This window comes from Bufo gargarizans, chromosome 3 (assembly GCF_014858855.1).
Source record: "Bufo gargarizans isolate SCDJY-AF-19 chromosome 3, ASM1485885v1, whole genome shotgun sequence".
Lineage (NCBI taxonomy): Eukaryota > Metazoa > Chordata > Amphibia > Anura > Bufonidae > Bufo > Bufo gargarizans.
This window is the reverse complement of record NC_058082.1, coordinates 463,449,239-463,474,292: the sequence shown is the minus strand read 5'-3', so window position 1 is coordinate 463,474,292 and position 25,054 is coordinate 463,449,239. Positions and strand designations below refer to the sequence as shown.

At 44.0% G+C, this 25,054-nt stretch overlaps 1 protein-coding gene across 1 annotated transcript in view; it reads right to left on the bottom strand.

The window, feature by feature from the left end:
- Window positions 1–5,955: 5,955 nt before the first annotated feature.
- SLC13A2 (solute carrier family 13 member 2) overlaps window positions 5,956–25,054 on the bottom strand; it is a 123,969-nt gene continuing 104,870 nt past the window's right edge. The window contains 3 exon segments of the mRNA XM_044286663.1: window positions 5,956–6,430; window positions 10,669–10,806; window positions 12,713–12,874. Coding sequence (XP_044142598.1) covers window positions 6,302–6,430; window positions 10,669–10,806; window positions 12,713–12,874 — 429 coding nt within the window. The 3' untranslated portion in view covers window positions 5,956–6,301.

The following is a 25,054-nucleotide window of genomic DNA, read 5'->3' as shown; positions in this document are numbered from 1 at the left end:
ATAGATGTAGCAGAGCTGGGTGTGTTTAGGCATCTGTCATGTGTTTAGATGTAGTAGAGCTGGGTTTGCTGGGGCAACTGTCATATATAGAGATATAGCAGAGCTGAGCGTGCTGGGACAGCTGTCATATAGATATATAGCAGTGCTGGTGTGTTGGGGGCAGCTGTCATGTGTATAGATGTAGCAGAGCTGGCTGTGTTTCAGCAGCTGTCATGTGTATAGATGTAGTAGAGCTGGGTGTGTTTGGGCATCTGTCATGTATAGATGTAGTAGAGCTGGGTTTGCTGGGGCAGCTGTCATATATAGAGATATAGCAGAGCTGAGTGTGCTGGTGCAGCTGTCATGTGTATAGATGTAGCAGAACTGGGTGTGTTTAGGCATCTGTCATGTGTATAGATGTAGTAGAGCTGGGTTTGCTGGGGCAGCTGTCATATATAGAGATATAGCAGAGCTGAGTGTGCTGGGACAGCTGTCATATAGATATATAGCAGTGCTGGTGTGTTGGGGGCAGCTGTCATGTGTATAGATGTAGCAGAGCTGGCTGTGTTTCGGCAGCTGTCATGTGTATAGATGTAGTAGAGCTGGGTTTGCTGGGGCAGCTGTCATATATAGAGATATAGCAGAGCTGAGTGTGCAGGGACAGCTGTCATATACAGATATAGCAGTGCTAGGTGTGTTTTGGCAGCTGTCATGTGTATAGATGTATTTTTTTTTTTTTTTTTTACAGTCAGTTGTAATGCAGCCTTTATGGCTGTGAGGGTAAATGCTTTGCCACTGATTCACTAATAGATTGGAGGTTGTGGGTTCGAATCCCAGACCAGGAGACTTTAGCAGACAGTAAAATTAGATCACACTAGCAGCTGCTGTGAAGGGGCCCTGAACACTATATTTAACTAACATGAAAATGAACACGATATTTAAGCCGGGGCGCCGGGCCCCGAAGCAGCTGCTTCCCCGGTAGTTACGCCACTGTCTCAGCTAGCGGTCGTGTCGTGACCAGCAACCCAGTGGTTCTTAAGTGGTTTACTCGATCTTCGACTTCATCGCAAATGACATCAAACACCCCCAGCCAAGAGTCAGTGGGTTCGTCAGACACAACCCTTAGTTGGCATGGCCCTGGAGCAGGCCCTGCGCCCTCACCTGTCCTCAACCTGCCTCCAGCTTTTTCGGTTCCCAGAGCTACAGAAGTATTGAATGCTGTGGGTTCAACTCCAGTATACAGTGAGGACGAGATACAAGAGGACAGTCAGCAGCTACTGCTCAGCCAAGATCTGGAGGAGACATCCGCCGCTTCCTCCACTAGGCGGGCAAGTAGTTATGAGGAGAGTGGCGTGGGAGCTGGTGTTGCGAGCGGTCAGGCTCCTGACCTAGAGAGTGTTGAGGAGGACATCAGTGACATGCAGACAGTACTCGATAATGATGATGTAGCTGATCGCACTTGAGAGCCGGGTGATGAATGGGCTTCATCATCATCAGGAGAAGAGGGTGGCAGCTTGCCAGTGAGCCAGCAAGTCGCACGCGTGGCCAGGAGTCAGCAGGGTGGCAGCAGTGGTAGGTCGGGAGCCAAACGTGCCAGGGGTAGACCACCCACTTCACGGGAGCCTACCTGCCCTGGAAGTAACGGTGCAGGGGTTCACGGAGGCAGCGGCGGAAGCATTCAGTCAGTGCGTAGTCTTGGTGGTAAAATCACCTACTCAGCGGTGTGGCAGTTTTTTCTTAAGCCACCGTAATTGGTGAAAGTGGCCATATGTAGAATCTGTGGGCAGAAGGTGAAGTGTGGTCAGGGAGCCAATGTTGGCACTAAGGCCCTGTGTCAACATTTGTAGCATCACCATACAGTGGCCTGGGAGAACCGTGGCTCCGATGTGGTGGTTCAGCCTGCTGCAGCAACCACTGCATCACCCTGTGGCACGCACCCAGTTTCAGGCAGTCAAGGCTCCACCACCTCAGCCGAAGGGAGCTATCTGTCATTTCCATCATCTGCTGGTCCAGATGCTCCTGCTCCTACTCCTCGTCACTCATTCCGTCAGCGATCGATCACCGAAGCGATTGCCAAGAGACAACAGTATGCGTGCACGCATCCAAAGGAGCAGAAACTGAATGTGCTCCTGTCCAAGTTGCTGGTGCTGCAGTCCCTCCCTTTCCAAGTGGTGGACTGATGGCTAGTGCAAAGCCGAGGTGAAGAGTCCCAAGCCGTCATTTTATTGCCAAAAAGGCAGTACCAGCCCTGCACAAATATGTAGGACAGAAGGTGGGCCAGTCCTTGAGCCTGTCGGTGTCTGCCAAAGTGCACGGCAGCGCCGATGTGTGGAGCTGTAACTACGGTCAGGGACAGTACATGTCCTTTACGGCCCACTGGGTGAATGTGGTTCCTGCACAGCCACTCCAGCAACCTGGCCAGGTGACACCACTTCCGCCTCCACATTGCCACGCCGTTGGTCCAGCGACAATGTCCACCTCTGCCTCCTCATCCTCCACCGTGTCCTCAGCCTCCACTGCAGGGACAATTCACAGTGCCCCTCCAGCATACCACATGTGCAGGGCACGGCGGTGTCACGCTTTTCTGCACCTTGTTTGCCTTAGAGAACGGAGTCACACAGGGGAGGAACTGCCCCGTGTCCTTCAGCAAGAAATCGAATCCTGGCTTTATCCTTGACAACTCAAAATCCCCCCCCAAAATAGGCTTATATGCGAAGTTTCCACCCGTAGGAAGTCCACCTTCCATATGTTGGACCGACTGTATGAACAGAGAAAGGCCATCAACGATTTCCTGATTATCCAAGCGGGCAGGAGTACTCCCCTGTGTTACTTTGATGTCAGCCAGTGGCAGCTCATTTGCTTGAGGATGCCACGTTATTTGTCAGTCTCCAGGACTACAGGATGAACAACGTCATTCCACTGCTTTATGTCCAGGAACAGATGCTGCTAAATATGGCTGGTCAGGGGACTGGAGACGTCGTGCCTAGATCTCACAGCCTCATGAGCCCTGTGGGGGCTACACTGGAGGAGGAGAAGGACATTGGAGCACAAGCAATGTGTAGCGAAATGGGTGGTTTTTACACATAGGTGACAGGAGAGGAGGAGCAGGAGCAGCCAGAGGAGCTACAGGGCAATGAGGAAGATGAGGCAGAGGACCCAGACACACCAAGGCAGTATGCAGTGGAGATGAAGGCAGGGAGTCCCTCCGAGTCTCTTGCACAAATGGCCCAATGCATGCTCACTTGCTTGTGTAGTGACAGCCGAATTATCACCATTGACTTCTGGCTCTCCATCTTGTTGGACCCTCGCTACCAGTCCAAAATGGGGGCCCTTTTTACACCCTTTTTCGACACAGGTGATAGGAGAGGAGGAGCAGGAGCAAGAGGGAGATGAGGAAGATGAGGCAGATGACCCAGGCACACCGTGGCAGTATGCAGTGGAGATGGAGGCAGGGAGTCCTTCCGAGTCACTTGCGCAAATGGCCCGCTGCATGCTCAGTTGCTTGGGTAATGACAGCCGAATTGTCACCATTTGGCAGAGGGATGACTTATGGCTCTCCACCTTGGTGGACTCTCACTACCGGTCCAAAATGGGGCCTTTTTTATACCCGCTGAGAGGGAGTACAAACTGAACTACTATAGAGACATCCTTTGTAGTCAGTTGGCTGCTGCCTATCTGCGCCATTGTCCATCCTCTCGTAGGTCTGACCGTGGGGCTCTGTGTGCTCACATTCTACTGCCATGGCTGATGGGAAGTGGTGGGGTGGCAGGACCAGTACCAGCTCCATCAGTGGCAGCCTGAATCTAGAGTCACTGATGAGCAGCTTCCTTCACCCGCACAGTGAAGAAACTACTCACCAGCAGCTAGACATAGAGCAGGACCTGAACTAGCAGGTGGTGGCATACTTGGACAGCACCCTGCCAACCCACATTGAAGATCCGCTGGCAGCTAAACTGGATTTGTGGCCGCAACTAGCAGAGTTTGCCCTGGAAAAGCTGTCCTGCACGGCCAGTAGTGTGGCAACAGAACGTGTGTTTAGTGTGGTGGGGGGCCATAGATACCCCAATTAGAACTCGCCGGTCCACCCAAAATGTGGAGAGATTGACGTTTGTCAAGATGAATCAAGCATGGATCAGCCAGGATTTCCACCCACCAATGCCTGATGCATCAGACTAGATCATCCATGGTGCCACAGCAACACTTTGACAAAAGAGACCAGTTTCTTCTGGCTACCTGCCTCATCCACATGTGGCCTCCTCATGCTGCCGCCACCTCCACACTCTCATTGTGCCACAGTCTCCTCTCACTGCTGCCATCTATAGGCTCTGTCATTGTGCCACTCTGTGGCCTCCTCATGCTTCTGCCACCTTCAGACTCTGTCAATGTGCCACTCTGTGGTCTCCTTATGCTGCCGCCACCTCCAGATTCTGTCACTGTGCCACTCTGTGGCCTCCTGATGCTGCCGCCACCTCCAGATTATGTCACTGTGCCACTCTGTGGCCTCCTGATGCTGCCGCCACCTCCAGATTCTGTCACTGTGCCACTCTGTGGCCTCCTGATGCTGCCGCCACCTCCAGATTCTGTCACTGTGCCACTATGTGGCCTCCTCATGCTGCTGCCACCTTCAGACTCTTTCATTGTGCCACTCTATGGCCTCCTCATGCTGCTGTCACCTCCACACTCTGTCATTGTGCCACTCTGTGGCGTCCTGATGCTGCTGCCACCTTCAGACTCTATCATTGGGCCACTCTGTGGTCCCCCCAGGCTGCCGCCACCTCTACACTATGTCACCTAGCCACTCTGTGGCCTCCTGATGCTGCCGCTACCACCGCACTCTGTCATTGTGCAACTCTTAGCCTCCTGATACTGCTGCCACCTCCACACTCTGTCATTGTGCCACTCTTAGCCTCCTGATACTACTGCCACCTACAGGCTCTGTCATTGTGCCACTCTGTGGGCCTCTCATGCTGCTGCCACTTAACAATTTTTCTTTGTGCCACTCTGTGGCCTCTTGATGCTGCCACCACTTTCATACTCTGTCATTGTGCCACTCTGTGGCCTCCTTATGCTCCTGCTACCTCCATACTCTGTCATTGTGCTACTTTGTGGCCTCCTGATGCTGCCGCTACCTTCAGAATCTGTCATTGGGCCACTCTTTGGTCTCCTCATGCTTCCGCCTCCTCCACACTCTGTCACTTAGCCACTCGGTGGCCTCCTGATGCTGCCCCACCTTCAGACTCTGTCATTGTGCCACTCTGTGGCCCCCTCATGCTGCTGCCACCTCCACACTCTGTCATTGTGCCACTCTGTGGCGTCCTGATGCTGCTGCCACCTTCAGACTCTATCATTGGATCAGAGGAAGGGCAAAATAATCAGTGACATTAAAACATACTTACTGATGACACCCTCTCCACTCTGTCGGAGGACTCTATTTGTATAAGCGTTTATTAGAACAGGTTCTGTAGACAGCTATGTGGAATCAGCTGATGCCGGTGTAAAAGGAGTGCGCTTCTTCTTGGTGCTAACATGCACCTGTAAGGCTGAGGTCATGCTTGATTTATTTGGTCAGTTTTGGCCCCGTGACTGCCCAAATAAGTGAACTGTGCAGTGATTCTAAGTACAACGCCTGTCATCTGCATGTCAAATGGACTCACAGTATTATTTCACTACTAAAGCAGACTCCCTATGTGTGTTACTGCAAGGCACAGTGTTCTACACCACTATAAAGGCTCTCTGCAGCCAGGAAGTAGACATTTTTCAATGTAACGGCTAATCTAATTTTTTTTTTAAATTCGCTCATCTCTAGTGGCTACCATTTTGAGTGATCCATGCGGGAAGAAACTTTTTGGGAGGAACTTCGTCATGAAATCGATTCATAAAGAATCGAATCATTCATCTCTATTCGCGTGGAATACAGCGCAGTTATGGCATGCAAAATGGCAGCGTTTATTTTAAATCTAAAATAAAAGAGATGTAAAAATGTAGAATTTTATTTTAAGTTAAATTCATGAACAATGCTGTTACAATGTATTACTTATATAGCGCTTCATAGTGGTATCTGGTGTAAGACATGGCTTCTTCCATGGCTAGCACAGTCTGCAGCGGCAGTCTGTTTCTTTATATTCCCAAATAGCCTGCAGAGGAAGGCATTTGACTTTTTCTAATTTGTTTTTAGACACAGCAATTTGTGTCTTTCCACTTCAGTCCAGGCTCCTGAGCAGTCCCAATTTGGATGGCAGGATCCTTGAGGAACAAATAAGAATCCCAGACAGACATCCATTTATGCATCTCTGTGAATGCGTTCTCTCCAAGTACAAAATCTCTAAGGCTTTCCTGTGGAGTTTGCCCAAGTAGGAAACTTACCCAGGTCAAACATATAAAATCCCCAGCTGTTAATGGCCAACGTGATAACAAGAACTCCTATGATATTCAGAACAAATCCTGATTTTGCCTGCAGAGAAAATAGAAAGAAAATCTCATATCATAATAGAAGTATAACAGTGTCTTTCATGTGTCTAAATTCATAGCAAAACCAATCTGACAACTATATAGAAAAAGCTTTTATTCGTATTTAGCACATATGCAACTTTAAAGCTCACTGACTGGTCTTTTTTCATAAACAATTATGTTCTTCATGAAATAATTCTGGAACTTCATATCTTAGAGCTTTGTATTGTATCCCTCCTAGGCATTCAAGTGTCATTAGCAGCAATTTTCCAATGACAGTACCTATTTTAAGATCTACTCTGCAGATCTGGCATGTAAATGTCACAAATGTATGCCGAATACCTCAAACATGTAGTCAATATAAAGGTAGTTTAGATCTGACAGATCAGACAAAGTACAAATGACAAAGTAGCGCCCCCTACTCTCAGAACCTCCAAACACAGACCAAAGCAGCCTTGGCTTACACCGCAAACTCGATTCCTCCAGCGTTGCTCCAGGAGTGCTGAACATGTATGGAGAGAAACTCATACACCAGATAACTTCCTCCATTACAAATTCATGCTAAGAACCTATAACTTTGCCCTCCACCTCGCCAAACAGACATACTTCACCACCCTTATCTCCTCACTGTCCAACAACACAAAAAAACTCTTTGACACTTTTCACTCCCTCCTCAGTCCTAAAGTTCAGGCACCCATCACAGACGTCTCTGCTGAAGACGTGGCTGCCTACTTCAGAGAAAATAGAAAACATCCGGCATGAAATCAGCTCCCAGCTCCTTAGTTTCATTGATCCTCTTCCCCCGCATCTCCTCATGCTCACTGTCCATGTTTGACCCAGTCAAGGAAGAAGAAGTCTCTAGGCTCCTATCTTCTTCTAATCCTACCACATGCACTTCTGACCCCATTCCCTCACACCTACTCCAGTTTCTCTATCTCACCTAACAAAAATCTTCAACCTCTCTCTCTCTCTTCTGGTATCTTCCCCTCCTCTTTCAAACACTCTATCGTTACTCCATTATAAAAAAAAAAAACTCTTGACACATCCTGCACAACTAACTACAGACCGGTATCCAATTTTCTCTTAATTTCTAAGCTCCTGGAGCGCTTGGTCTACTCTCGCCTCATACGCTATCTCCCTGCTCACTCACTCCTTGATCCATTACAATCTGGTTTCCACAACCTACATTCGACAGAAACTGCCATCACGAAAGTAACAAATGACCTCATGACAGCAAAACACAATGGTGACTACTCTCTGCTCATTCCCCTTGGCCTCTCTGCAGCTTTCAACGCTGTAGACCACCATCCCCTACTCACCATGATCCAGTCTATTGACCTAAAGGACACTGCCCTCTCCTGGTTTTCTTCATATCTCTCTTACTCTCTTGCTCTTTCAGTGCATCATTCGCTGGCTCCACTTCTTCTCCTCTCCCTCTCGCTGTTGGGGTTCCTCAGGGTTCAGTCCTAGGTCCTCTCCTCTCTCTACACAGCCCCAGTAGGACAGACCATCAGCAGATTTGGTTTCCAGTACTATCTCTATGCTGATGACACACAACTATATACTTCATCCCCCTATATCACCCCTGCTGTTCTACAAAACACCAGTGACTGTCTGTCCGCCGTCTCTAATATCAAGTCCTCTCTCTATCTGAAACTGAATCTTTTAGAAACTGAACATCTTGTGTTCTCTCCATCTACTAACCTAACAAAACCTGATCTCCCTCTCAGTGTGCGACACCATCATCATTCCTAGGCAGCACGCCCACTGTCTGAGTGTGACGTTTGACACTGATCTCTCCTTCACCCCCTATATTCAGTCTCTCGCCTGCTCATGCCGCCTGCGTCTCAAAATCATCTCTAGAATCCACCCCTTTCTCACTATGGAAACAACAAAAACTCTCATTGTCGCCCTGATCCATTTCTGCCTCGATTATTGTAACTCAATATTAATTGGCCTACCACTCACCAGACTCTCCACTCTCCAATCTATTTTCAATGCAGCAGCCAGAATCACTTATCTGTCTAACTGCTACTCCAATGCCTCCGCCCTGTGCTAGTCATTGCACTGGTTGCCCATACAGTATAGAATCAAATTGAAAATGCTTGTCCTCACCCACAAAGCCCACCACAGTGCTGCACCCCTTATATCTGTTCCCTCATCTTTGTCTACCACCCTACTTGTGCTCTCTGTTCAGCCAATGACTTACCACTGACTTCCACCATAATCCAAACCTCTCACTCCCGGCTAAAAGACTTCTCCCAAGCTGCACCAGTTCTCTGGAATACCGTACCTCAAGAAATTAGAGTAAACCACAATATACACAGTTTAAGGCGCTCCTTCATAACACATCTTGTTAGAGTGGCCTATCACATCCCCTTATCTAACCCTCTCCATATATAGACCATATATAATTTCCTGAACCTGATCCTCCACCAAACTCTCCACCGCATCCAGAAGCACTTCATATATTGGCTACTGACCGGCTCATGCAGCTTTATATGTGCTCCACTATTCTACCAAGATGGCTGGAGCCAGGGCGTACATAGAAATCACTGGGCCCCATAGCAAGAATCGAAATTGGGCCCCCATTCTCCGTTTATAGCCCTTCCCACTACCCATTCCAGCCCTCTCTCTTTGTTCCATGAACTATTCTTGCTGCTGCGTTTTATAATTTATGCCTTCAGGGCCGGATTGGGATTACAAAACAGCCCTGGCACACAAAATAGGTATAATAGATGCAGTGTGTACAGATATATAGTATATATAGCAGTGTACTGTTATGTGAGGTACGAGGTATAATAGATGCAGTGTGTATGGATTTATAGTATATACAGCAGAGTACTGATATGTGAGGTACGGGGTATAATATATGCAGTGTGTACAGGTATATAGTATATACAGCAGTGTAATATGTGAGGTACAAGGTATAATAGATTCAGTGTGTACAGATATATAGTATATATAGTATATACAGCAGTGGACTGATATATGAGGTATGACCTGTAATTTATACCTCATACCTCACGTTAATACACTGCTGTAATTACTCTATACCTGTACACACTGCATCTATTATACCTCGTACCTCACATATCAGTACACACTGCATCTATTATACCTCCTACCTCACATATCAGTACACTGCTATATATACTACATATATATAGATATATATATATATATATATATATATATATATATCTGTACACACTGCATCTATTATACCTCGTACCTCACATATCAGTACACTGCTGGATATACTATATCTATACATATTGCATCTATAATACTGTGTAATATATGCAGTGTATGTGTATATATATATATATATATATTTATATATATATATACACACACGGAGCAGTGTATTGATGTGAGACATACAAGGTATAATACTATAGATGCATTGTTTGCAGAAATATGTGGTCAGTTATACATTATGGTCACTGTGTGTGTGAGGTACATGAGGTAGCGGTCACTGTTTCTGTCTGAAGTATTATACATGAGTGAGCAATGAGTAAAAACAGGGCATGGGGGGGGGGGGGTAAATGATGATAAGTGGAGGACCTCTCTTACCATTCCATTCCAGTCTGTATGGATCAATGAAGAGCTGATTATGAACTTGCTGTTAGGGGTTGAAGGACCTGTGATGATGTGATCATAGGTCCTGGCAGATGTACCTTTCAAAACTAGAATCTACACCATTTTTGGTGCAGTTTCTTTGCTACATCCTGCAGGACCTGTGATGTTGAAGATTATGTCATCACATGTCCTGGCAGATGCACTGTTCTAACCTGGGAACTACACTTTACACTGTGCAGTTCCCTTACAGGACCTGTGATGACATCATCAAAGGTCCATTAGCTTTAGAAAGATAGACAGAAGTAATTAGGGGCGGGGCCTCTCCTCCACTGTGGGCCCCTCTTCCTCACGGGCTCCATAGCAGGTGCGTGGTCTGCCTATATGGTAGGTACGTCACTGGCTGGAGCCTGGAACACTGTTCAAATCGAGCACTTCTACCTTTTGGGTCACCCATATCTCCTCATAGATTGTAAACTCTTGTGAGCAGGGCCCTCATTCCTCTTGTTGCAATTATTGACTTGTCTGTTGCTATGTTATTTATGACTGTTTGTACCTGAACCCCTGAACTGTAAAGCGCTGCAAAATATGTTGGTGCTATATAAATAAAGATTAGTATTATTAATTCCTTAGGTTTAGTGCAAGTCATGAGATACGTACCATGTCAACTACCTTGAGCTGCCCGTATGAAAAAGCGATGGCGTTAGGAGGTGTGGCAACTGGTAACATAAATGCAAGCGAGGCAGAAAGAGTGCATGGGAGCATTATGTATAACGGGTTCAGATGTATTGCCTTTGCCTACGGGATAAAAAGGAAGATTAGTTTTTTGGGTATATATGATACTACTTAAAATGAATTGCTGGAGCAATATTAATTGAGGATATTTACACCTTCAATCAGTATTCACATAAAGAAGAACATCCGCTGAATCCAGTATGAAGGTCGTCTTTATGCATCCATGTGTGTAAACTGTGGTGTTACAATTTCCATTTTGTACAATCCTTTTTGTTTGAAATGCCTCCCGGATGATGAGGTGATAACAGTGTCAGAGCTGAACCCAGACATATCCCCTTCTTCACCCAGGCAGCCCCTCTGATATGAGCATTGGAGCATGAAATGCTCCGATGCTCTACCTTACCCTGCGCTGAATAGTTTACAGGCTTACACTCCTAGGCTAAATCACATAGATGTAGAAAACCCACGACTACATTGAGCTGATCCTATAGCTTAAAGGGGTTTTACAGGCTAGGGCAGCACTAAAGCCCGCCTATTAGTGCCGGTGACGTCACCAGGAACACTGCTAGATGGAAGCCTCCGCCTAGCAGAGACACGGTACGTCGCTGGACCTAATGGAAAAGGCAATGCTCTTCGTGGTTTAGCTCAGGGCAAGGGAGAGCATCAGAGCATGAAATGATCCGATGCTCATCTTAGAGGGGCTGCCTGGGGAAAGAAGGGGATATCCAATGGGTCTTGGTTGTAATTTCATGACAATATCGCTATGCAAAGAAAATATGTGAAGGGCCAGATTGCTTTACAAAAGGTCAAATAACTCACCGATAAGTAAATTACACAATACCCCGGTGGTATGCTTTTAATTTAATGTGTGGGAAAACCTATGTGGTTAAAACATGTTATCTCCGACCTACTGGAAAACCATGTATATCTGCCCACTGCGTAGATGATAAATATATGATGGCTGGAAGGACCACATCCCATCACTAGAAGTGGGGGTTCTAATCCTCATTCCAGAGTTTGCATGAAGTGGTTCTCATGCATGTGTACTGCTGCTCCATTTAAAGGGAACCTGTCACCATGTTCTGACATATAAAACCGAATGTACCTTAATGCTTGGTTACCCTAATAGTTCCCAGAGATCAATCCATAATCTTCTCAAGACTAACCTGTCCTATTCCCTGCCCAGTGTATAGGGGATAACTTGTTGCTACTGGAGATACTTTATTTTGTAGAATTTTTTATGTATTAAAGACACTTCCAATTTTGTAAGAAGTGTATCGCCTTGATGTGTGTTTTATTAAATTACCATACAATCGTGAAGCACTCGTCCATGTCTCTTCTGTTTCTGACTGTTTCTAAAGCCAGCATGACACACATTGCACCCATCACAATAACCTACTGTCTGCTGCGCATGCATTTCATACCCACAATGTGTCACGCTGGATTGTAAAAGTTATACATTACACTATATGACAACTATGGCTTGAAGATAAACAAGAGAGAACAAAAAGATAAGAAAAACATTCTATAACAATGTTTTTCTAAATGACCTTCAATTAGTGCCATACCATTTACAATGGTCATATAAAGAGAGCTTGTCTTCTATCCACTTTTAGCACACAAAAATGCAATAAATCTTTAAGAGCACACTATTAACGATCGTGTATTTTCATTAGGGAAAGTAGCTCTCTGGGATACAAGATCTTTATTTTACTGTACTGTACTGACTGGGGGTGCTCTAGAGAAGAAGCTGGACAAATTCTGCTTCTATACAGCCCATTGTTAAAACAAATGTCTCATCAAAGACATTGATGGAAAAATCACAAAAATAGGCTACCAGTGTCCAGCTTTTGGGGGGGACTGACTGATGTGCCCATCCAAGGACAGCCACTAGCTAAAATAGTCATCCTAATAATCAGGTCATAAAAGGTGTCAGGTTCTTTTTTATATTTTGATGAAGAACTCTTACCATGGATGCCAGGATGGGTAGGAAAAGTGTTGTTGTGGCCACATTACTGGTACATTCAGTAAATGTAGCGACCATCAAACACAAGACCAATGCAATGGCTACATGGGGTATACTCTGCAGTGGTGTCAATTTATCACCAAGCCACGTGGATAATCCTGAATCCTAAAATATACAAAAAAAGTAAATGTTTCATTAATAACAAGACCATATAAATAGGTATTACTATGACATTATAACGTAAGTTCATGCACTACTACAGCCAGTGTTGGACTGGCCCACCAGAGTACCAGAGGATCCGACAATGGGCCCAGCCTCTGATACTATAGTGGGCCCCAAAGACCCAAGAGAAAAAGAAAACATTTGGGGCTCCCTTTGAGGCTAATAACTTGCAGCTATGGTTTATTTCTTTGAATTAAAATATATTAGACTTTATTGATGATATGGGGTTTGGGCCCCACAAATAATTTCCTCTGGTGGGCCAAAGGAACCCCAGTCTGACCTGACTACAGCTACAATAAAATAAAAACTTTACAAAATAACATCCTATTACTTTCTATAAATGTCTTTTGACTGTTCAAACCCTTAGTTTATTAACCTTTGCTAAAAACAGTTGCCCTTGAAGGATAATGTTCAATCATATATGGTTGCCTCAGCATAATCCACTCTGGGTCCACTCATAGAAACATAGAAACATAGAATGTGTCGGCAGATAAGAACCATTTGGCCCATCTAGTCTGCCCAATATACTGAATACTATGAATATCCCCTGGCCCTATCTTATATGAAGGATGGCCTTATGCCTATCCCATGCATGCTTAAACTCCTTCACTGTATTTGCAGCTACCACTTCTGCAGGAAGGCTATTCCATGCATCCACTACTCTCAGTAAAGTAATACTTCCTGATACTACTTTTAAACCTTTGCCACTCTAATTTAAAACTATGTCCTCTTGTAGCAGTTTTTCTTCTTTTAAATATTCTCTCCTCTTTTACTTCTTTTACCTTGTTGATTCCCTTTATGTATTTAAAAGTTTTTATCATATCCCCTCTGTCTCGTCTTTCTTCCAAGTTATACATGTTAAAAAGGACCTTTCCTTACGATAAAAAAATCAAAACTAAGTATACAGACATGGAGAGCGGCGCCCAGGGATCTCCCTGCACTTATTATCCCTGGGTGAGAGTTTTTTTTCTCCCAGGCTATGAGCTGAGTGCTGCGATTAGCCTGGGAGAAGAAGACGCCCAGGAGAATAAGAACAGTCTCCTCCCAGTTGAGCCGAAAATATGAAGATACCGGAGCCTATACCGGGACAATGGAGCGGCGCCCAGGGATAATAGTAAGTGCAGGGAGATCCCTGGGAGCCGCTCTCCATGTCAGCATACTTAGTTTAGATTTTTTATTGTAATGAAAGCTCCTCTTTAAGGTCCTTTAATCTTTCCTGGTAAGTTTTATCCTGCAATCCATGTACTAATCCATGTACTCTCCAAAGTATCAATATCCTTCTGGAGATACTGTATGGTCTCCAGTACTGCGCACAATACTCCAAATGAGGTCTCACTAGTGCTCTGTAGAGCGGCATGAGCACCTCCCTCTTTCTACTGGTAATGCACGCTCAAAGTCTGCAATTTATTTATAAGCCTTCTATGTGGGACAGAATCAATATCCTTACTAAAGTCTAGACAAGCGATGTCTACTGCACCTCCGATGTCTATTATTTTAGTCACCCAATCAAAAAAAAAATCAATAAGATTAGTTTGACATGATCTCCCTGAAGTAAACCCATGCTGTTTTTCATATTTCAATCCATGGGATTTTAGATGTTCCACAATCCTCTCCTTAAGTATGGTTTCCATTAATTTCCCCACTATTGATGTCAGGCTTACTGGCCTATAGTTGCCCGATTCCTCCCTACTACCTTTCTTGTGAATGGGCACAACATTTGCTAATTTCCAATCTTTTGAGATGACTCCTGTTACCAGTGATTGGTTAAATAAATCTGTTAATGGTTTTGCTAGTACACTGCTAAGCTCTTTTAATAGCTTTTGGTGTATCCCATCAGGCCCCTGTGACTTATTTGTATTAATTTTAGACATGTGTGGACTGAGAAGTTGAGCAGTGCCCACAAGGTCTCCCAGATTATTTGTTTTCCCCACAAAGATAACTAAATTCAGTGGATCCCTGTCTGAACTTGTCAACCGTGTCACCTCATTGTTGGGTGACTTCAACATACACAGAATGAAGGCTTACTAGAGTTGTCACCTTAAAGGGGTTGTATTACAAAACAAATTCGAAATTTTTCAAGCCAGCATCTGGATCTGAATAATTTTGTGGTTGCATGTAAATAAAAATGTAGCATAGCCAGTGAGCTATTCAATAGAATATATCTGTATAGCGCCACCTGTTGCTTGCTCTTTTCCTTATTTTTTTTGTCCCGCTCACTAAGCTGATCGAACACTCTGTTAGAAGCCGTGGCAGTTACAGGGACAGAGCTACAGCAGAAAGTACACGTCCCTGAAAAAGGACATTTTTCCTGAGCTGCCATCCTTAACAGTATAAAGCATAGCAATTGGAGCAGTTAATGTGTAGTAGAGATGGCCTTGCGGTTCGCCTGGCGGTCTTTTCGCTCCTGGTCTTCCGTTCCTGGGGCGGTCCGCATGTGAGCCAGTTTCTTTGTAGCGCTTGATGGTTTTTGTGACTGCACTTGGGGACACTTTCAAAGTTTTCCCAATTTTTCGGACTGACTTTCATTTCTTAAAGTAATGATGGCTACTCGTTTTTCTTTACTTAGCTGCTTTTTTCTTGCCATAATACAAATTCTAACAGTCTATTCAGTTAGGACTATCAGCTGTGTATCCACCCGACTTCTCCACAACGCAACTGATGGTCCCAACGCCATTTATAAGGCAAGAAATCCCACTTATTAAACCTGACAGGGCACACCTGTGAAGTGAAAACCATTTCAGGTGACTACCTCTTGAAGCTCATCAAGAGAATGCCAAGAGTGTGCAAAGCAGTAATCAAAGCAAAAGGTGGCTACTTTTAAGAACCTAGAATATGACATATTTTCAGTTGTTTCACACTTTATTGTTACGTATATAATTCCACATGTTTTAACTCATAGTTTTGATGCCTTCAGTGTGAATCTACAATTTTCATTGTCATGAAAATAAAGAAAACTCTTTGAATCAGAAGGTGTGTCCAAACTTTTGGTCTGTACTGTACCTTTTTCCATAAAATACTCATTAAGGGTATTGATATACCTGCCTCCACCAAATATTGAGTGAGGCCTGCGAGATACCTGCTTCCACAAAATACTGATTAAGGGGTATAATAAACCTGCTTCCACAAAATATTGATTGAGGCCTGCGATATACCTGCTTCCACAAAGTACTGATTAAGAGTTCTATATAACTGTTTCTACCAAATATTGATTGAGGCCTGTGATATACCTGCTTCCACAAATGCTGATCTTCTCTAGGGACTTAGGCACAGGGTCATTTTGAAAATGACAGGCAGAGGAAGAGGCAGACCGTTCGCAGGGGTGGTAGGGGTCGGGCAGGTGCACCATGCTGGATCCTAAGTGGGAAGTTGGAGAAGGCGCGTGCGATTACTTCAAAGGACGCACCAGAGTTGGTTGAGTGGCTCATTCAGCCTTCCGCTTCTGCACCATCCTCATCCTCTGGATCTGCACCCTCCTCACTCTCTGCTGTGTGCACCCCCAAAGACACCACCACCACCATAGTGCCTCCACTCGAGGAATTCCCAGACCTTAACTATGCGCAGCCATTTTTGACATCGGATGAGGAAGAGGAGGTGATAACATCCGCCACCCAGCGGTCTGACGACAGAACCCAGATCAGCCCAAAGAGGGAGGTCCCCGCTGTTGCTGCCTACTCCAAGATCTCAAATGTCAGTGGTGGTGAAGGTGACGATGATGAAGTGTCGATGGACATCACATGGGTGCCCCCAAGAGAGGAAGAGGAGGGGAGTTCAGAGGGAGAGATGGAGCAGCAGAGAGGGAGGAGAAGGAGGAGAAGCAGGCAGAGCCCATAGGGCACAGGAGGCAAAAAGCAGACTGAAAATGAATCTGGAGCGAGCCATCCACGATGCACGGTCACTTCTGGAGCTCCCAGGACGCCCGGCACATGGCTCCGCAGTGTGGGCTTTTTTTTAACAAATCAGCTGCTGACAATAGTGTTGCCATCTGCAGCTTGTGCTGTCAATGCATAAGTCGCGGTAAGCCCAACACTTACCTAGGGACGACCGCCTTAAGAAGGCACCTGGCCTCCCATCACCGAGCCCAGTGGGAGCAATGCCATAAAAACCCACAAAGCCACAAAGCCTCTTCTCTCCTCTCCTCCCATTTGTCCTCCACTCCACCTTCCACCGTGCCATTGTCGCGTTCATCTAGCAGAAGGCAGGATTTCGTGGCCCAAATGTTCGAGCATAAAAAGTTAATGACGCCGGATAACCCTCTTGCCCAACAGCTGACCTCTGGCCTGTCGGAACTGCTAGCCTGCCATCTACTGCCATATAAACTGGCGGACTCTGAGGCCTTTAGAAAATGTGTGGCCATTGGCCCCCGGAAAGGAAATATTTCTCCCAGAAGGACATTCCAGAGCTATATGGCCACGTTCAGTGCAAGTGAATATATATCTGGCACACAGTGTTGGTGCCAAGATGCATCTGACCACAGACACATGGTCTAGCAAACACGGTCAGGCAAGGTACATCACTTTTACTGCCCACTGGGTGAACCTTCTGACGGCCGTCAAGAATGCAACCCGTGGCTCCCGTGTGGATTTTGTGTTACCGCCACGGATTGCTAAAAAATATAGTGCTATAGTATTTATTATTTTTTTTTACTGAAGTTCAGAAGAGCCAAAAAAAAAATTGACTATAAAAAAAAGATTATAACACTATATTAGCTAAATTACAGTCTATATGTGTATTTTACGAATATTTGTTATATTGCTATAACTTTTTTAGAATATTCTAAAAAACTTATAGCAATATAGCTATAAATATATATACAGTACAGACCAAAAGTTTGGACACACCTTCTCATTCAAAGACTTTTCTTTATTTTCATGACTATGAAAATTGTAGATTCACACTGAAGGCATTACAACTATGAATTAACACATGTGGAATTATATACATAACAAAAAAGTGTGAAACAACTGAAAATATGTCATATTCTAGTTTCTTCAAAGTAGCCACCTTTTGCTTTGATTACTGCTTTGCACACTCTTGGCATTCTCTTGTTGAGCTTCAAGAGGTAGTCACTTGAAATGGTTTTCACTTCACAGGTGTGCCCTATCAGGTTTAATAAATGGGATTTCTTGCCTTATAAATGGGGTTGGGACCATCAGTTGCGTTGTGGAGAAGTCAGGTGGATACACAGCTGATAGTCCTACTGAATAGACTGTTAGAATTTGTATTATGGCAAGAAAAAAGCAGCTAAGTAAAGAAAAACGAGTGGCCATTATTACTTTAAGAAATGAAGGTCAGTGAGTCCGAAAAATTGGGAAAACTTTGATAGTGTCCCCAAGTGCAGTCACAAAAACCATCAAGCGCTACAAAGAAACTGGCTCACATGCGGACCGCCCCAGGAAATGAAGACCAAGAGTCACCTCTGCTGCGGAGGATAAGTTCATCCGAGTCACTAGCCTCAGAAATCGCAGGTTAACAGCAGCTCAGATTAGAGACTAGGTCAATGCCACACAGAGTTCTAGCAGCAGACACATCTCTAGAACAACTGTTAAGAGGAGACTGTGGGAATCAGGCCTTCATGGTAGAATATCTGCTAGGAAACCACTGCTAAGGACAGGCAACAAGCAGAAGAGACTTGTTTGGGCTAAAGAACACAAGGAATGGACATTAGACCAGTGGAAGTCTGAGGAGTCCAAATTTGAGATCTTTGGTTCCAACCACCGGGTCTTTGTGCGAAGCAGAAAAGGTGAACGGATGGACTCCACATGCCTTGTTCCCACCATGAAGCATGGAGGAGGAGGTGTGATGGTGTTGGGGTGCTTTGCTGGTGACACAGTTGGGTATTTATTCCAAATTGAAGGCATACTGAACCAGCATGGCTACCACAGCATCTTGCAGCAGCATGCTATTCCATCCAGTTTGCGTTTAGTTGGACCATAATTTATTTTTCAAAAGAACAATAACCCCAAACACACCTCCAGGCTGTGTAAGGGCTATTTGACCATGAAGGAGAGTGATGGGGTGCTGCGCCAGATGACCTGGCCTCCACATTTACCGGACCTGAACCCAATCAAGATGGTTTGGGGTGAGCTGGACCGCAGAGTGAAGGCAAAAGGGCTAACAAGTGCTAAGCATCTCTGAGAACTCCTTCAAGACTGTTTGAAAACCATTTCAGGTGACTACCTCTTGAAGCTCATCAAGAGAATGCCAAGAGTGTGCAAAGCAGTAATCAAAGCAAAAGGTGGCTACTTTGAAGAACCTAGAATATGACATATTTTCAGTTGTTTCACACTTTTTTGTTATCTATATAATTCCACATGTGTTAATTCATAGTTTTGATGCCTTCAGTGTGAATCTACAATTTTCATAGTCATGAAAATAAAGAAAACTCTTTGAATGAGAAGGTGTGTCCAAACTTTTGGTCTGTACTGTATATATATATATATATATATATATATATATTTGCAATTTAGAATATTCGTCTTTTTTTTATAATGTGTACTGTTATTCCACTTAAGCATACTGCTCCCCGACAAGCGTCCCAGTCACCATGGGAACGCCTGTGGGTTAGAATACACCATCGGATCTGAGTTTTCACGATTTCAGGGAAAACACAGATCCGATGGTATTTTCTAACCCACAGGCGTTACCATGGTGACAGGGACACTTGTTGGCGAGGAGTATGTGAACAAATGTACAGATAGGAAAAAATAATGCGAATATTCAAAATAACGAATATATTCACTATATTGCTATACGGTATATTCATTTTATAGAATATTCTTCATTTTTTTCCCATATGAAAACGTGATTCCTTCCTGCTTAAGTTTCTTGTGGGCCAATGACTCATTGACCCACAAGAAAGAAGCAGGGAGGAATCATGTTTTCAGATATTAAAAAATGACGAATATTCGAAATAGCGTATATAAAGCACTAACAAGTGCTAAGCATCTCTGAGAACTCCTTCAAGACTGTTGGAAAACCATTTCAGGTGACTACCTCTTGAAGCTCATCAAGAGAATGCCAAGAGTGTGCAAAGCAGTAATCAAAGCAAAAGGTGGCTACTTTGAAGAACCTAGAATATGACATATTTTCAGTTGTTTCACACTTTTTTGTTATCTATATAATTCCACATGTGTTAATTCATAGTTTTGATGCCTTCAGTGTGAATCTACAATTTTCATAGTCATGAAAATAAAGAAAACTCTTTGAATGAGAAGGTGTGTCCAAACTTTTGGTCTGTACTGTATATATATATATATATATATATATATATTTGCAATTTAGAATATTCGTCTTTTTTTTATAATGTGTACTGTTATTCCACTTAAGCATACTGCTCCCCGACAAGCGTCCCAGTCACCATGGGAACGCCTGTGGGTTAGAATACACCATCGGATCAGAGTTTTCACGATTTCAGGGAAAACACAGATCCGATGGTATTTTCTAACCCACAGGCGTTACCATGGTGACAGGGACACTTGTTGGCGAGGAGTATGTGAACAAATGTACAGATAGGAAAAAATAATGCGAATATTCAAAATAACGAATATATTCACTATATTGCTATACGGTATATTCATTTTATAGAATATTCTTCATTTTTTTCCCATATGAAAACGTGATTCCTTCCTGCTTAAGTTTCTTGTGGGCCAATGACTCATTGACCCACAAGAAAGAAGCAGGGAGGAATCATGTTTTCAGATATTAAAAAATGACGAATATTCGAAATAGCGTATATAAAGCACTATATTCGAAATATTCTCGAATTAGCGAAGTTGCTATAATCGCGATTAATATTTGCTATTCGAATATTCGAGCTCAACACTAATCATCACAAGTTCTTTTCTGTCAGGTGAATGCCTAATTTTTGAGGCCTCCACTGGCCTACAGTAAAATTTGTATCCAGTGACCGCCTAATGTACATCTAGCCACATCGTCACAAGTTCTTTTCTGTCAGGTAAATTTCTAATTTTTGGGGCCTCCACTGGCCAACAGTAAAATTTGTATCCAGCGACCGTCTAATGTACCTCCAGCCACATCATCACAAGTTCTTTTCTGTCAGGTAAATGCCTAATTTTGGGGGCCTGTACTGGCCTACAGTAAAATTTCTATCCAGTGACCGACAAATGTACCTCCAGCCACATCATCACAAGTTCTTTTCTGTCAGGTGAATGCCTAATTTTTGGGCCTGTACTGGCCTACAGTAAAATTTATAGCCAGTGACCGCCTAATGTACCTCCAGCCACATCATCACAAGTTATTTTCTGTCAGGTGAATGCCTAATTTTTGGGGCCTGTACTGGCCTACAGAAACATTTGAATCCAGTGACCGCTTATTGTACCTCCAGCCACATCATCACAAGTTCTTTTCTGTCAAGTGAATGCCAAATTTTTGGGTCCTGCACTAAAGTGGCTTACAGTAAACCTTGTATCCAGTGACCGCCTAATGTGCCTCCAGCCACATCATCACAAGTTCTTTTCTGTCAGGTGAATACCTAATTTTTGGGGCCTCTACTCCAGTGGCCTACAGTAAAATTGGTATCCAGTGACTGCCTAATGTACCTCCAGTCACATCATCACAAGTTCTTTTCTGTCAGGTGAATGCCTAATATTTTGGGCCTGTACTGGCCAACAGTAAAATTTTCATCCAGTGACCGTCTAATGTACAAACCAGATTCCCAAAAAGTTGGGACACTATACAAATCATGAATAAAAACTGAATGCAATGATGTGGAGGTGCCAACTTCTAATATTTTATTCAGAATAGAACATAAATCACGGAACAAAAGTTTAAACTGAGAAAATGTACCATTTTAAGGGAAAAATATGTTGAATCAGAATTTCATGGTGTCAACAAATCCCCAAAAAGTTGGGACAAGGCCATTTTCACCACTGTGTGGCATCTCCCCTTCTTCTTACAACACTCAACAGACGTCTGGGGACCGAGGAGACCAGTTTCTCAAGTTTAGAAATAGGAATGCTATCCCATTCTTGTCTAATACAGGCCTCTAACTGTTCAATCGTCTTGGGCCTTCTTTGTTGCACCTTCCTCTTTATGATGCGCCAAATGTTCTCTATAGGTGAAAGATCTGGACTGCAGACTGACCATTTCAGTACCCGGATCCTTCTCCTACGCAGCCATGATGTTGTGATTGATGCAGAATGTGGTCTGGCATTATCTTGTTGAAAAATGCAGGGTCTTCCCTGAAAGAGATGACGTCTAGATGGGAGCATATGTTGTTCTAGAACCTGAATATATTTTTCTGCATTGCTGGTGCCTTTCCAGACATGCAAGCTGCCCATGCCACACGCACTCATGCAACCCCATGCCATCAGAGATGCAGGCTTCTGAACTGAGCGTTGATAACAACTTGGGTTGTCCTTGTCCTCTTTGGTCCGGATGACATGGCGTCCCAGATTTCCAAAAAGAACTTCGAATCGTGACTCGTCTGACCACAGAACAGTCTTCCATTTTGCCACACTCCATTTTAAATGATCCCTGGCCCAGTGAAAACGCCTGAGCTTGTGGATCTTGCTTAGAAATGGCTTCTTCTTTGCACTGTAGAGTTTCAGCTGGCAACGGCGGATGGCACGGTGGATTGTGTTCACTGACAATGGTTTCTGGAAGTATTCTGAGCCCATTCTGTGATTTCCTTTACAGTAGCATTCCTGTTTGTGGTGCAGTGTCGTTTAAGGGCCCGGAGATCACGGGCATCCAGTATGGTTTTACGGCCTTGACCCTTACGCACAGAGATTGTTCCAGATTCTCTGAATCTTCGGATGATGTTATGCACAGTTGATGATGATAGATGCAAAGTCTTTGCAATTTTTTTCGCTGGGTAACACCTTTCTGATATTGCTCCACTATCTTTCTGCGCAACATTGTGGGAATTGGTGATCCTCTACCCATCTTGGCTTCTGAGAGACACTGCCACTCTGAGAAGCTCTTTTTATACCCAATCATGTTGCCAATTGACCTAATTAGTGTTAATTGGTCTTCCAGCTCTTCGTTATGCTCAAATTTACTTTTTCCAGCCTCTTATTGCTACTTGTCCCAACTTTTTTGGGATTTGTTGACACCGTGAAAATTTGAATCAACGTATTTTTCCTTTAAAATGATACATTTACTTGGATTAAACGTTTGATCTGTCATCTACGTTCTATTACAAATAAAATATTGACATTTGCCATCTCCACATCATTGCATTCAGTTTTTATTCACAATTTGATTAGTGTCCCAGTAAAATTTGTATCCAGTGACCACCTAATATACCTCCAGCCACATCATCACAAGTTCTTTTCTGTCAGGTGAATGCCTAATTTTTTGGACCTGTTCTTTCGTGGCCAACAGTAAAATTTGTATCAAGTGACCGCTTAATGTACCTCCAGCCACATCATCACAAGCTCTTTTCTGTCAGGTAAATGCCAAGTTTTTTGGGCCTGCACTCCAGTGGCCTACAGTAAAATTTTTATCCAGTGACCGCCTAATGTACCTCCAGCCACATCATCACAAGTTCTTTTATGCGAGATGAATGCCAAATTTTTGGGGCCTGTACTCCCGTGGCTTAAAATAAAAGATTTTATAGGCTCCAGCAGGGTGCATTTTTAAAAACTTTTGCCAATGATCCCCCTCTGGTATGTCACTTTCCATGTTGTGGGGCTATTTGTGCACTTCTAGTAAGTATTTGGTGGCTGCAAATATGACCTGAAAGTTTTACAGGTTTGCCTGCCATTAAAGTCAATGGGGCCCGCCGCGAACTCGCGGTTCGCAAACATTTGATCGCGAACGCGCTTTCGCGAAACGTGTCGGACGATGTTCGTCCATCACTAATGTGGAGCTCTCTGGAGCTATGTGTAGTACAGGGCTGGTTCTAGTTTTGTTAGAAAGGTATTGCCATGTACTATATGATGTCTGATTTTCATTTTTTAAATCAATCATGGCAAAACCCCTACCAACAAACACTAGCTTAAAAATAGGGGTGTGATTTTTGATGTGTAGGTTCAAGGAAAGACCATTTATTATTTAATATTCCAGTGAAAGGGTTACTATAGACATCCTTACATAAATGTACATCATACGCTCATCACTCTGAAGGCTGATATAAAATATCTGGCCTACATATTACACAAAAGCTCTTGGAAAAAGCACCAAGACATATTCAGATATATTGGATCAAGTACATATATCTAGTAAAAAGCTTAAGTCAAGGTGCTATTACACACAGGTTTTTGTAAAAAAAAAAATTTGGGCGCTTTTGCTTTTTTAGTGGTGTACTTGTGGTTTTTGCAATGCTTTTTGCTGAAAAATAACAGCTCCAGATGTTAGCTGAAGGTCTATGGCAGTGTTCATCAACTCCAGTCATTAAGGCCCATCTGCCATTAATGTTTTTAAGATTTTCTTAGTATTGAGCAGGTGATATAATTAGTGTCAATGCATCAAGACTTACCATCATCAGGCATTTATTTTGAGGAATATTCTCAAATCAGGACCGGCACGTGGGCCCTGAGGACTGGAGTTGAGGACCACTGGTCTATGGGAAATATGAAACACAGGGCGCATGTAGACTGCAGGTTGCTGTTGATCAAGTCGAAGATACTGTATGTTTTTCTGGGACTTTGAACTGTCATTGAATGGGCCTTGAATGATGCATAACCCAGATTTACTTCACAGAAATACTTATCTTTAGTTGCAATCTACACCCTTATCACATCAATTATTAGCTAGAATACTTTGTCGGACACGTCTGGAAGTAACGAATAGAACAGAAGGGGAAAAAAAACAGATCGCAAAAGTAAATATAATATAGATTGTTCTTTTGCAAATTTTCCATCAACAGGGTCAAATCCATTCCACGTATATGACATGCAGGTTTTGCAATGGTGTTGAGGCAGATATAGGCCCCTTTCACACGAGCGTGATTTCCGCGCGGGTGCAATGCCTGACGTGAACGCATTGCAACCGCACTGAATCCTGACCCATTCATTTCAATGGGTCTGTGCACATGAGCGTTGTTTTTCACGCATCAGTTCTGCGTTGCGTGAAAATCGCAGCATGTTCTATATTCTGCGTTTTTCACGCAGCCCTGGCCCCATAGAAGTGAATGGGGCTGCGTGAAAAACGCATTGC